General features: G+C 36.4%; 1 protein-coding gene across 7 annotated transcripts in view; it reads right to left on the minus strand.

The window, feature by feature from the left end:
- The window catches only part of Cda5 (Chitin deacetylase-like 5), a 32493-nt gene that overhangs the window by 839 nt on the left and 16901 nt on the right, over positions 1 to 14753 (minus strand). Inside the window, exons 2-17 of one of the 7 annotated variants that reach the window (XM_069060253.1) lie at positions 9846 to 10261; positions 9634 to 9795; positions 9522 to 9586; positions 9406 to 9471; positions 8014 to 9354; positions 7797 to 7948; positions 7521 to 7744; positions 7421 to 7467; positions 7226 to 7366; positions 5735 to 6916; positions 5249 to 5347; positions 2126 to 2319; positions 1459 to 1684; positions 628 to 757; positions 268 to 575; positions 17 to 215 (exon numbers count right to left, since the gene is read on the minus strand). In XM_069060253.1, the coding sequence (XP_068916354.1) occupies positions 17 to 215; positions 268 to 575; positions 628 to 757; positions 1459 to 1684; positions 2126 to 2319; positions 5249 to 5347; positions 5735 to 6916; positions 7226 to 7366; positions 7421 to 7467; positions 7521 to 7744; positions 7797 to 7948; positions 8014 to 9354; positions 9406 to 9471; positions 9522 to 9586; positions 9634 to 9795; positions 9846 to 10261 (4952 nt within the window). Of the gene's footprint in view, positions 1 to 16; positions 216 to 267; positions 576 to 627; positions 758 to 1458; positions 1685 to 1823; positions 2050 to 2125; positions 2320 to 5248; positions 5348 to 5734; positions 6917 to 7225; positions 7379 to 7420; positions 7468 to 7520; positions 7745 to 7796; positions 7949 to 8013; positions 9355 to 9405; positions 9472 to 9521; positions 9587 to 9633; positions 9796 to 9845; positions 10262 to 14753 lie in introns of all 7 variants that reach the window. The other 6 variants (XM_069060248.1, XM_069060249.1, XM_069060247.1 and 3 more) reach the window with 6 other exon arrangements.

The following is a 14753-nucleotide window of genomic DNA, read 5'->3' on the forward strand; positions in this document are numbered from 1 at the left end:
CAAATTGCTAACTCACAGAAAAGTCACATTGGAAAGGTTGGAACGACCCTAATCTAGATACAGGTGTCGGATCCCGAACCCATTGGATAGCTTGCCAATTAGTTAATAACCACACATCTTTCATTGCCAAGATGCTGTCCAAGAAATTGATGAAACCTTCTTTGTGATGTGGTTGTGTGAACCAAGCCGCGTGATAAAATAGACCAAATGGTGCTCTAACAATATTGACGAAATAAAAAACCCGATATTTTTGTTTTATCAAGTTACCTGTTGGTGGTGTAGTGTCTTTGGAAGTTTTTGGTTAACATTTTGAAGACACCTTCAGCGTCGGGAGGATTGCTACAAGCGTCTCCCATAGAACATCTTCCACCATTTAAGTCTTGCCACATTACCATGGGTACTTCCCACACTCCCGGGTAGGAACGGGTGGGACAAGGTGGAATCATACAGTCGTGGAATAGTTTGTAATCGAGAGTGTAGGGCCAACTTGGGGGCTTGTTTTCGTAGATCGGCATAGAAGAGTCATAAGTGAAGTTTGAATCGTACAACATTTTGAACATTTTGTTTCCGCCAACCTATAAAAAAATTAACAATACTACTTGACGGTCATGATTTATCGACAAATACCGAGAGGAAAGGTGCTCGCATTCCTCGGACATCTTCTAAATGGACGCCTCCATAAGCAGACAAGATTTCTCTTTGACCTGCAACTTCACGCGTCCATTTCTTTTGAGAGAATTGCTCTCCAAAACTGTGCCTACATGAAAATGTTTAGTTAGTGTTGGTCATTCTATGTACAGGGTGTTATTGAAAGTTGTACAGATATTTTAACCACGAGCTACTGGCTTCATGTAGAACTCGGAAAAAATATCTACGTTGTCAAACAACCTCGTAGGTAAAATTTCGGCACATTTTAAAAATACATCCTGTATATCATATTTTATAAAACGTACACCAATGCGGTTTCCTTGTTTTAAAGCATATTTCCTATAGGTTATAGGCATTGGCGTACATTTTATAAAACATGATATACAGGGTGTATTTTTAAAATGTGCCAAAATTTTACCTACGAGGTTGTAGGACAACGTAGAAAACTAAAAGCAATTTAAAAAAATTGTAGCGCAAAAAATAAATCTCATTTTATTTTTTGACACAGAATTTTTAAAATATTTTTTCCGAGTTATACATGAAGCCAGTAGCTCGTGGTTAAAATATCTGTACAACTTTCAATAACACCCTGTATTTATTTAGTTTTAGTAGTGGAGAGAAAAACTGCTGAAGGGAAGTTCATTAAGAATTAGTTCCTTGTCCTGTGTGTTAGTTACAAGTATCGAAAACGTTAATGGAAGCACATCTGTTAAAGCCTACGTCATTACATTTTGTCTACTTCAACTGCAACTGGGGTTATTCTGTGTGCATATGATGATACTGTACAGTGCATTTTTTTAATGGACTTACGATACTGTATGGGAAGCAATTTCGTGACCATCAGAATACAAATTTTGGACTTGACTGTAATCAGTCCATTCGTGAGAAACGTAGAAAGTTGCAGCGATTGGACATCCGTTGGGATTGACTCTACCTTTTTCAAACAAATCGCTATACAAGCCTTTGTTCAAATCGTTCACTGAATCGTCGTAGGTAAGAAGCACAATTTGTGGTAGCTGTTCGACGGGAAGATCGCCTGTTTTGTTAGTAGGCAGCAACAGAGACAGAAAGAAAAAAGTTAGAAAATTATTTCAAGATTTTTTTTCAACAAGAAACAAAAAAGTGCAAGTATGAGAGACCGCAGCAGAACCCTGGGCCAAAATTGGGCCACTTACGACACTGTATGTGAAGCCATCTCATGACCGTCGGCATAAAGATTTTGAACCTGGCTATAATCGGTCCACTCATGAGACACATAAAATGTCGCTGAAATGGGGCACCCATTCGGATTCAGACGACCACTCTCGAATAACTCTATGTAATATTGTTTATTTAAGTCATTAACGGCATCATCAAATGTGAGTAGCACGATCTGCGGAACTTCCTCGACAGGTAGATTTCCTATTCGTCACATAAATTCAAAAAATCTATTTTTGCATCTGTCATGTTTACGAGTTGGTCTTGATGAGACACCTACCGGGAATTTCCTTTCCTCCGCAGTAGCAGTCAGGCAAAAGGCACACGTCTTTTCGGCATTTGGCCGCAGTTTTGTCGGGTTGAGGCTGAGGGTAGATGGGTTCTGGTCTTGTTGGAGGATATCTGTAGATGTCGATGAACTCGGATGCCTTCGACACGATAGAAGTGGATGGTTTCAAGGTGGGACGAGGCCGCCTGCAATTACTTGAGTTATCATATCAAGATTAACAACCTTGGTTATTTATAGCTAGCTATAACATTTTTGAAAATGTCCAACCGGGACTCGATTTATTCTCATGCTGTGCATTCTAACTAATCCTATTTGATATACCTTAGGTTTATGTGTAGTTAAGCTGTGTCTACCAAACTACGTCCACTGATAGAATACAGTTTTTTAAATATCCTTAGATAACAAAATCTCCAAACCATAACATTAAAATATTAACAAAGTATCATAGATTGTGTTGGTAATATCTTGAAACATTCGCGGCACTCATTCTCATTGGTTGTTATGAAGGCCACGCGAAAAATAAATTATATGACATTTCAAATTTGAAATTGTCAGAGCTGTCAAGTGGTTTAATTGCGATTTTTCATCGTCAGAGCTTTGTTTTGCATTTCTCTTGTTTTAAAAGTTATTAGTTTTGATCTACCATATACCATATACCATATACCATAATGAACACTTTAGCTGACATTACAAACATCGAAAATGATACAGAGGTAATATTTTAATTTCACTAATTTCAGCAGCCAGCTTTTTTCGGAAATTCGAAAATGTATTGTGGGTTGCATTTTTAATTCCATCGGGGACTTTATCACTCGTGAAATACCCTGTATTAATAAAACCTAATATATTACTCCTACCATACTGAAGTTTTCTTTCGTCTTTCCTAAGTGCAAACATGCAGAATAATAATAAAACATTACGTTTGTAAACCTGCTGTTTCCATTTTTTTAAATTTCGCGCCGGATCTATTTGTTGTAGCGTAGAGGGAACATTTTTAGTAACATTTATGTCAAGCAATCTATGAATAGACAGAGTATACCGTGAGATCGGAAAAAAAAATTAGAGTAGGCGCTGACCAAACATTTCAGTTGGCAATTCGTGAGATTTCAATTAACAGATGTCAGTCTTAAAAGTTAGGTTAGTGATTTTGAGAATGTTGAAATCTTGATTTTCATAAAAGAATTTCCTCAGGTAGTGCAATGTAACAATGAGATTTAAAACTCCCGCACCTTTATTTAACGTCAACGGTAAGCACGGAGCATGCGCACAGCCCTTGTTTATAAATCGATTCAAGATCCAACGATCATCGATCAATCAATATTATCCAGAGACGTTGTTGTCGGTTGTGGGGGCTCTTATTGTCAAGGAGTCATTTCATGCACAACAGACACACGATAGAGAAAAAAATGCAAATCTTTTTTAAGGATAAGCTGAACCAGTGGCGTAGATAGTTTTTTGCTTTGGGGGGGGTCCACATACTTTTGTATTAGGTACAGTTGCGGACACGAAATTTTAGACGCTTTATTGTCATTATGATTGACGTTTGAAACTATTTGACATTAGAAAGTTTTTCGCATCATCATTACAAAAATCGAAAGTGAGGTTAGTTGTACCTAAAGCCAGTTTTACATTTTTATGTCAATCGAATGATAAATCGTCCAAAATTCCGTGTCCGCCATTGCACCTATAAAAATTGGGTTTTTAATGTAGTTTGCTACATACAGCGTGATCAACAATGACTGAGTCTGTTGGCAATGAAACAATTGAAAAATATTGGTGTTTGTCAGTTTCGTAATTGGCACTGACCGGATGTTTTAACTTGACACGACATTAAAAAAAATTAGGTTATGTCAGGTATGTTTATGCTAATACAAAAATGACCCTTTGATGGTAAAAAAATTTATTTTATCATTTTTCATTAAAATCTTATTTGCTGTGTTTAATGTTTTGTTTGTCGTATATTCTTTGGCAAAGAATAACTTAAATAACACTTATCAATAGAATATGATATACCAAATATACCAAAAATTTTTTCTAAGACAATGAATTACTTAAAATTCAAAGTGAGTCGTTTTTTGTGACTGTCAGTGTATATACTGAAAGAGTATTATTCAGTTGTAAAAGTATATGGATGAGCTCTGGGGGGGGGTCCGGACCCCCTGGACCCCCCCCCCCCTTATCTACGCCACTGAGCTGAACTGTACTAAATGATAGCTTAGTTTCTTGGGTCAATATCTCTGCAATAATTCTTTGTTCACCCTCTTCAATGTTTTCAGCTGATCTTTTTTGTAGGGCGTCTACTGCCTTTTTTGCGCAGAACACTACCTGTTTCCAAATAGTTATTTACGAACCGACTACGAGAATACATTTTTCGCATATGAGCGCATTATTTGAGGCACGAGCGACGAAGGAGCGAGTGCTTCATTTGCGCGAATGTGCCGAATACGTCTTCTCGCATCGAAGTTCGTACAATATTTTTTGAAACGAACATAATGTCTGATTCTCGTATACCTTTTATGGACAGAATAGCGCTTGTCCATGCGATTGCCAAAGTGTCAATCGAATTAATAGCGATTTATTTTCACTCTTTCGAAATGTTCGTCATCCAAACTGGTGAAATGTCGTTTTGGATGATTTTGAAACACTAGTGCGCGAAATCGACGTTAGCGCACTAGTGCACTAAATGGCCTGCGACCGCATAGTAGTGCACGAACATCGATTTCGCGCACTACTGTGCGGTCGCGAAATCTCATTTTGAAAGTGTTGACTTCAAAAAACATGTTTACGCATTTGTAGACTTTCAGGGCAAGTTGTTAGCTAAGTGCCTTGAAAGTCCGGAAACTTTTGTTGAAATTCCTCAAAAACTCGAGGTGTCGAATAGGACCAAGCCTTTCTCCATTGCTGAAGAAACACTGGACAATGAAAATTTGTTGGTCTAAAGTGAATATATTGTAATATCAATTTTTTTTAATAATGACAATTCCCATTTGAATTAAATTTTTACGTGCTGCCAACTGAAGTGATCATGGCTATCTCGATTTTTTTAATTTTCGATCTCTCAGTGCTCTAAAAGGCAAAGACCGAAGATTAAGAGGAGGCGTTGGAAGAACTTACGATGCTGGTGTTCCACGATTAACAGTGACTGTAACTTCGTTGTTGACGACGTTGCCTCCATTGACATAATGGGTAGATCCCCGACCTCTAGTACTGGTTCTTAAAGAAAAATTGGTTGTGAGTTGTGGCTCGTAACACATTTTGAGTGCATAATAAGTCTGTTCACCATTCATGCACTTTAATTATATTTCTCATTACTCCTGATTAACTGGTTATTACTACCAGATCCGATGATGATATTACTGTATGTATATGAGATCACTATGTGTGTTAAGTGTGCTGGTGTTGTTACATGTCGGGATAAGAGGGTCCAAGTCAACTTCCAGTCTCATAAGGTTTCGAATTAATAGTAGTGACTGGTCTTAAACAAAGCGTGAAGAAGTATGAGTCAGGTTAAAGAGAAATGGTGCAAAGATATTAAGAATAGAATCGGTGATCATGCAAATTACCTAAACTTTGCAACATTATTTTACGAGGAATAAATACCTCTGATGCTTTGGGTCGTTGCATTTCGAATCGGCGCTTTGATTTTCGTGACATTTTACGTTTTGCCTTCGCGTTCCCCCGAATGCAATTAGTGATTTAATTGCAGTGTTAACCCGGGATACTCTGGCAGGAATTGAGGTGTTATGGGGAGAGTCTGTCGTCGTGGTCTTGGTGGTTGTGGTTGTAAGTGCGATCGGTTTGGGGAAAGGCTGCAATTTGTAATCTGGAGATTGATCAGGTTCTAGTTTTTGGTAATCATCGATCAAATCGTGCGGTGGGGGAATTTCAATAGTTGTTCGAAATCGTTTTGCTTCAGAAGATACGTTGTAGCTGTCCGTGTACGGTTCGACGTAATGCCGTAATTTGGTTTCTTCACGAGAAGTGTAATCGTCATCGATAAGCTCATCACTGGAATCTTTCACTCCGGGCACAATATGAGTTATTGATTCTGAAGATGATGTTAGATGTTCAAGAGTGGAAGGTTTAGTGGTTTTAGTGGTAGATTCGTCGAAATAGTCTGATGGTCTTGATTTAGCAGCGTGTGAACGACGATAAGGCAAAATATTCCTAACGCTATCAACTTCAGAAACTAATTTTTCAGCGGATTCGAAACTCGATCCGGTAACTACAGACAATCCATAGTTAACATTTATAGGACTGATTAATTTTCGCACAGATTTCAGCGTCTTATGCGGTTTATTTTCCGGTTTACTTTCAGATAGATTAGGAACAGTCGTGCTATAAGTAACAGGTTTAGGCAAGAGAGACTTGAGGAAAAATTTTGGAGGCGAGTAAGTTGTCGGCACGATGACAGTCTTGTTTTTGTGAGGAGAATTTTCAATGGCTGATGTTTCAGTGGGGGGCAAATCCGTAGAGACTAGACTAGTTGACCTGGATGATTTAGTAATGTAATGAAATACAACAATGGATTTTTCAGTTGTTAGATGCCTTGGTACAACAAATGGAACTGGTTTATGTATGACTGCTTCGGATAAAACTTTCGGACTTGTGTCAGGTAATTTTGGTCTTATGGTAGTGGTGGTTTCGTCTAGTCGAAGGCTAGAGTTACTTTGGAAATCAATGGTGTTGGGAGTTAAAGGATGTGGTCCCGGGTCTTCCCGTAATGTATTAATGAGAGACTGTGCTTGTGTTTTGTTCTCATTGGCTGTGACTGGAAGTCTGCTAAAATAAATGGTCTAGCATCAAAATACTATAAAATAAGATCAGATTTTAAATTAATTAATACCGTTAGTTATCGACATCTAAAGCACATTATAAGCACTCACATTTTACTACTATATTAGTACGATTTTGTTAGAACTACTACATGTTTTATTGTTTCACGGTTGTTCTTTTTTTGTCGAGTTGTAGGGGAAGGGGAAGATACTACAAAACATGAGCGAAGCTTTTCACTACTTAATGATTCTACAACGCTAAAATGATTATGAATGAGGTGGAAGCTGGCTAACTTCTTTTCTGTTTTTGTAGTACCTTGGGACTGTACTCTTTTTAGGGGGAAATGTTCGTGCAGTCGTTGTTCTAGTGGTAGTAGTTGTTTTTCTGGTTGTGGTAGTGGTAGTAGTTCTTTTAGTCGTTGCTTCTTCAAAATAATTCAAATCATTCCTGTCTCCCCTAAGATTATATCTGTACACAACTATTGGTGCTATATGTATATTCAACACTTACCTAGTTGGTTGTCTATTTATTTGCCTATACGCATTTTGATCGTCTACCTAAAAAACAAAAACATCACCTCTCCCCCCTGTAAACTTGTCCTCACCCTTACTTGACTATTATAGCTGTTGTCTTCGTTGTAGTCGGAACTAGTCGACGGCTGATATATATCCTGTCCACTGTAACTGTTTTGAATGTACGCCGAATTTCCACGCTTGGGGGCCTCTTCTTGAGTTGTCTGAACCACCGGAGATGGAGTTCTTCTGTAAGATTGTTGGGGTGTTTGGCTTTGCGCAGCGTTATTGTTGTTATTATTGTTATAATGTTGCGAATAATCTACAAACGATTCACTTAATTTTGTTCGACTAGTGTTTTTCAAAAAACTAACCGACATCTCTGTACAGTTCAACGTCGTCATCGTATAAAGCGTAATAAGGGTCGTAATTATTATTGTATTGGCTACTGTTGTACAATGTTCTAGCTGTTGCAGTAACTGTTGATATTGGTGGTTGTACCGGTGCTGCACTACTTTGTTCAACCCTAAACTCAAACTAGACGTTATACAAGAAAACAAAACAAACCACACAGTCGAGACAATCAATTACCTCGATTTTGCGTCATCGTCATTAAGTCTGTGTCGTTGTTTACTTCTGGAAGGTCGTGTCGTCGGTATTGTCAACTTTGTCCTTTGACGAGTCGCATATTTTGGTCTTTGTGTTGTCGAACTGACCGTACTATAGGCTGAGACGTACGTCTCACTAGTCAAAATTTTTTTTGTTGTTGGCCGCGATGTACTAGTCGTGTGAATAGTAGTAGTCTGAGTCGTTTTTACTGGTTTTCCGTGATATTTCGACGAGTATTTCATTTCACCGTTCTTACTCACATTCACATGTTTATTATCACTCTTTTGAGGATAGTCGTACTCTTCTTCGTAGTAATAATCGTCAACAGGTTTTGTTACGTCTTTCGTGGTTGGCTTGATTTGACTAGAATATATCTTTTTGGGTGTCTGACTCGTCTCATACCTACCCTCATCATCATCATCATCTTCATAATAATAATATTCGTTTTGTGGAAGATTTTTAACAGTTGTCGTTGGCTTTGGTTTTGATTCGGGAACCTTCACCGAACTAACAACTTTGGGTTTCGGATAATAATATTCGTTTTGTGGAAGATTTTTAACAGTTGTCGTTGGCTTTGGTTTTGATTCGAGAACCTTCACCGAACTAACAACTTTGGGTTTCGGTTCCAGTTTCGGTTTTTCCTCAAAAGGATCGTCACGCAAGCTAGCCAAAAACTGATCAAAATCGAAATCTGGGTCGGCAAAAGGATTGTCTATATTTTCGTATTTGTTTTTCGTGCTAAAGTAAGAAGGAGGAGGGCCGTAGTGTTCGTTAAATTCAGGATAGTCTGACGTTGTCTTGTCAAGATTGTCTTCCACCTTCGAACTGTCGTTGTAAATAGGATCAACTGTTGTGCTAGCACTTGCCAGGTTGATATTAGGATTACTAATCTGAACTGAAGATGTGTTGTGATTGATGATGTGAGTATGTTGAGGAATCATCAGGTTATTTTCTGTTTTGTAATAACCTAGAGTGTGTTTGGGTTCTTTCAATTTACCCAGAGGTGGTCTAAATGTTGTAATACTAGTAAAATAGTTGCTACCAGTTGAAGGTCTAAAACCGCTATATTTGTTGTTTGGTGTTGACGTAAAGGGTTCTTTTTTGGCAATTGTATGTGTTGGTATCTTGTGATAATGTGGTATGAATGGTTTAAACTCGTCATCATTAAACTGATTCGGTACGAAATTTGATTTTTGGAAACTGGAAGAATAGACTGGAGTGTGAACAGGAGGAGGTTGTAGTGTAAAAGGACCCAAATTTAAACGTGATGTTTTAACGTTCTGTTGGCCACCACGCCAAGACGTCTCGATAGAACGGATTTGACTACAAATTTTATTATTCGTATGTTGTCTGTTGTCACTGTCTAAAAATTACCTTCTCTGTGTCTGTCTACGCGTCCTCTTCAATGTCAAGTCATTAGTAAGTATGTCGTCAATTTTGCTAACAGTATATTGATTAATGAAATGTTAGGTGATTGTTCAAGGACTTACCTATATTGTTGTTGTTGGGTACCGAACGATATTACACCAATTTTTTCACCCCGGCCGCTGTAATTCTAAACCAAAGATAACAATTTGTCTTGATTTTCAAAAATGGACTTACAGGAATTGCATTTGAGTGTCTCAACCCATCTCTGTCTCTTTGTACTTGACCAACGGTGGAGGGTTGGCCTCTGTAGACACGCTGTTGACGATCGCTTTCTATCTCTTCTGCGGGTGGAAGTGTTTCTTCTGCATCCGCATAGAGTTGCTGCTGCTGGCGTTGCTGCAAATCAAATCACATTTGCGGAACATTCGATTTTTCTCTCAACTCACCTTTATTATTTCTTGTTGATTGTGGTGAAGTTGTCTAGGTTGTCCCCTAGATGTGACGATTGCTGCTGGCTGCGCGGGAGGTGGTGTCGGAGGTGCATATCGTGTTCTTGGTTCTTCTCTGGTTCTGCTTTGTGGATTTGGTGATGTCGCTGATATGGGTCCAGGTCCAGATAGTTCAGCACCATCACAACCTACGTTTCTCGGCCAGTCACAAGTTTGTAATTCGTGGCTGTACATTAACCCTCCAGTGCACGATTCTAACAACGCTCCCCCGAAAACACATACATAATATTGGGTACAATCACTTGGATGGGGGTAATAGCCGAACTCTTCCGGACAGTTGAAATTTACAACGGTTTTCACTTCACCTCCGACAGCTACATTTCTACTGACCTTCCGTTGACATAACGTAATATCTGAAAGAAAATTCGGGTGAAAATATTTTTCTCAGCGGAACAATAGATAGGTACAGGGTGATTTTGAAAGTTGTGCAAATATTTTAATCACGAGCTACTGGCTTCATGTAGAACTGGGAAAAAATATTTAAAAAATTCTATGGCGTACATTTTATAAAACATGATATACAGGGTGTATTTTTAAAATGTGCCGAAATTTTACCTACAAGGTTGTAGGACAACGTAGAAAACTAAAAGCAATTTAAAAAAATTGTAGCACAAAACTAAATGTCATTTTATTTTTTGACATAGAATTTTTTTGATATTTTTTCCGAGTTCTACATGAAGCCAGTAGCTCGTGGTTAAAATATCTATATAAATGTACAACTTTCAATAACACCCTGTATACACGAATTTAAGTGGAACGAGATCATAACTTTTACACAATCTGCGTATCCGAAAATTAGGTAAAGGGTGGGGCTTTTCTACCACTTTTAGGACACCTATTGCGTTGCTTAAGTGCTACATTACGAAATTTGTCTCGAAATAATATACCCAGTTTTAAGAATACCAACGATATGAATCTTAATTATGTCAGATATCAGATTTGACAACTATGTTATTATCTTGTTAAATATATTAATTGTATTTTAATTTGTTCTTTTCTACTGTGGAAAAAGATATTTATGTTTTTTTAAATGACATTTTAGGTATGTCACAACCGCTGTGGATTTGTTAATACATATATCAAGAAATGCTGACATAAGTTATAAATTAGCTGAACAAAGGAATTAGGAATCAGGTAAAAGAATCTCAGAAAGGTAAAATGATTGTATGTGGTGAATTAAGCTGTTGCATGTCAACATTAAGGTTTCAAAATCTTACATTTAGGAAACTGAAAATTAATCTAGCATTACGTTCCAATTGTGAGAAAATATTTTTTAGAAATATGGATCAGCAAAGTGGATAATTATTATTATTTCTTTTTGGTAGCGGTTAACCGCGGAGTAAATGACTGATCAATTTAAAAGCAATATTTGTTGTTATTAGTTTTAGGTACACTTCCGTCATTTTCTATACTAGACTGGTTTTATTTTTTCTTTAATTTTGTTTTTGTGACCTTTTAATATATTTTTTATTGTTTTGATGTTTTAACAGTGGAGTTTTCCGTAGATTCTTCAGCATTAGTCAAATTCTTAAACCTCCACATTATTTAAAACAGAATCAATAAAACATTTAAAACTTAGATACTAACAAATTAATCGTCTCCAAAAGAGGAAAGTCGTTTTTTAGGAAGTACTTGTGAGATAAAAATAATTTAACGTAACTGAAAATGGACAGTTTTAAAATGTTGAAATAGTGAGATGATCTGACATTTTTTCATTGAAACTTTCTAAACTCTCACTTTATTAGATTAAAATTTGGATTTATTAGATTATTTTTTATTCAATAATATAAACCTGGATGGTGCGTGATTAAGTAGTGCGATTTTTCATGAAATAATTTTAAATTGCTCACGAAATTACAAATATTAAACTCATTATAAAACACATCAATTTCTCAATGCTTTTATACTGAATATTATTGATCAGGTCGATTTCATGTAGCGGCTATTTAACTGTCAATTCTCTGTGTCAATTTACATAATTCTGATATCAATGCATTATTCAAGTGTCACAGTAAATAAGGAAACCGAGTTTTTTCAGAGAAGGGGGCAATGAAGGGGAAATGTACGCGCTTGCGTACATTCGTACAAAAATGTACACGAGAAACCATTAAAAATACATATAATTGGGTCGCAAGTTACTTTCTATTATGTAAACTCTTGGTAAGCAATATTTAACTGTTTAAAAATAACCAGACCAATTTGTTATGTAAGTGTATCAAACCTAGAAGCTGGGAAAAGATCAGTTATGATTTGTTCAGACTCATTTTAACAATGATGGGACAGAGAGTGTCATAACGTGGTAATTATCGTTGAAGATGTGTGAGCCAGTGTGTCGACAACAAGACATGAATACTCCCGAAAACTGTAATCATCATCATGTCCAGATAACTACCAAACCGTAATTAAGTTTTGAATTATTTTCATAATCAATTCATAGTAAAAAATCCTTAGAGTGCTAACTCACCGATACGGTCTATTGTTACAGTTTTGGTAAAATGGTTTTCAAGTTGAAAGCAATCTTCAACAATTAAGTAATTTCGCTTGATCTTGATCTTTAAGTTGATGACTGTAAAAGCCGCCTTATAAGTAAAACAAATTTCGGATGATAAATGATCAATTTAAAAAATTTTGGTGAGCATCTACTAGAAACAAGTAGATTGTAATTTTGCGGTTATTGCAAAATGAGAATAAATGAGTCAATAAAAAGTGAACATTTGGAAAGTTGTGATAGTGGATAAACAGATGTTGAGTGTCAGGATAACAGATGTAGGTAGTAGAATTAAGTTGAAAAAGAAGATAAGAAAATGTTTGTGACAAAAATGGATTAATGACTGTTATATTGCCTCCTGAAAATGGAGAGGTAGCAGATCAGTACCGTGTTCTAATTGTGGGTGTCTTTGTTCTGGTATATTTTCGTAGATAAAGCTGGCCATGAGATTTATACAAAAATTATGGTAAAAGGTAGGCGCTCTAAACATTTGCAGAAAGGTCAAGGTCCGGGATTTGAAACAGAACCTTAAACAGATCACTAAACTGGGGAGAGGAATGAACGGAGCTAGGTTATTTAATCTGAAGAAAAACAATTTTGATCACTACATATTCATTCATTTTTGAGAAACACTACTTAAATTTGTGCTAGAGTGTGCTAGAATAAAATTCAAATTTCAAGCTTCACATTTTATTTTAAATTTATTTTTACTTATACAGGGTGTCTTAAAATTATCGTATTCCGAGTTCGGGGCTTAGTAGGGGACACCTGTTGACCAAGTAAAAATGTTAAAAAAAATTGCTGTCACTGAAAAAAATATCAAAGTTGCCAATATTTGTTCAAAAGTGCCTGATTAATATTCTAGCTATGTTGTATAGTCCTACAGAAACTCTAGTGGAATTCGACTTTGGTTGTAAATTTACCAACAACAACCGAAGAATAAGATTTTATTATCAAGTAATAACCTTTGTCATAAATACAACTACCACTACCTGTAACATCCCTGCTTGAAGCGAACATTGCGAACCCCAAACTGACAACCCTCATTAGCATTTATTAGTAGGATTATTGCTGCAGCATAAAATTCTATTTTTCAAGTGACAAACATAAATTTACGACCAAAGTCGGGTTCCACTAGAGTTTCTGTAGGACTATACTTCCCTTTTGAACAAAAATTGGAAAAATAAAACTTATTTTTTCGAGATGAAGCTCTTTTTTCAAGAAATGTCTTTTCATTTATATTTTAATATTTTACATAATGATCCTCACCATATTTCAAAATGAATGTCAATCATTTATATTTTTTATTTGAAGAAAACATGATGAAAAGTTTGAACCTTCAGACCCATATATCTTTGTAAAGACCCCCCCTATATTTTTTATTTTATTTTTTCGAGATTCCTGAGATTTTTCCCTACAAGATCCCCGATTTGGAATACGTCAATTTTGCGACACCCTGTATATACAGGGTGTATCTGAAATACGTGTGTTAATTTTAACCAGTGGAAGAACTCGTCAATTTATGAAACTTTTCTCTATAACATTTTACAAAATTCGCAATTCTACAGGTTAAAAACACACGTATTTCAGAAACACTCTATTTAAATGTGTTTCTCCATTACAATCCAAGTTTCCGAGTTTGACTGTTAATAACTCTAGGAGCGGAGGGTTAACAGTAAATTGGTACTAGAGTTTTTTGTTTCCCTTTCATCATAGAATCATGTGATGTAAATATGTATTATGCGCCATTTTTAATACACCCTGTATATCTTGTTTTAAAGCGCGGGGTACGCCCTTGTTCAGATATTTCATTACTTTCTGAAAATGAAGCATCCATTTAAACGACTTGGAATACGTTAATTTTGCGACACCCTGTATGGTATTTTATCAACTTTACTTTGAAGTAGTTCGCTGGCAGGTGCCAAGTCTTAATGCCATTAACAAGTAAGAAATTTTTTTGAAATGACCTTAATGGAATCAAGTGTTTTTAAAATGTCACTAAATAGGTGTGGTCGAATGTATTGTTTTGGCCCAGATTGCGATTAGAAATGTTATCTATGTTTAAAAATCCTGACCCTCCATTTAGGAAATTTACGCAATTTGTAAATATAAAAAAGACAACGCTGTGACCTGAGAATTACCTCTACCTAGAAATACGTATTATTGAATACCTAGGCAACCATTTTGATGAGTTTCAGGTAACACAACAGTCAAACACTTCAACAATAACAGCTTTTTATTACAATAAATGTTCAAAATTTTGCCCATTTGCGTCTAAACATGCGTTGGCGCATTTTACGATGTTGCCGTGACATTTCAGGGGTCACTGTAGCAGCAGCAGTTATAATTCTGCCCCG

This window comes from Tenebrio molitor, chromosome X (genome assembly GCF_963966145.1).
Source record: "Tenebrio molitor chromosome X, icTenMoli1.1, whole genome shotgun sequence".
In the NCBI taxonomy this organism is placed as follows: Eukaryota; Metazoa; Arthropoda; class Insecta; order Coleoptera; family Tenebrionidae; genus Tenebrio; species Tenebrio molitor.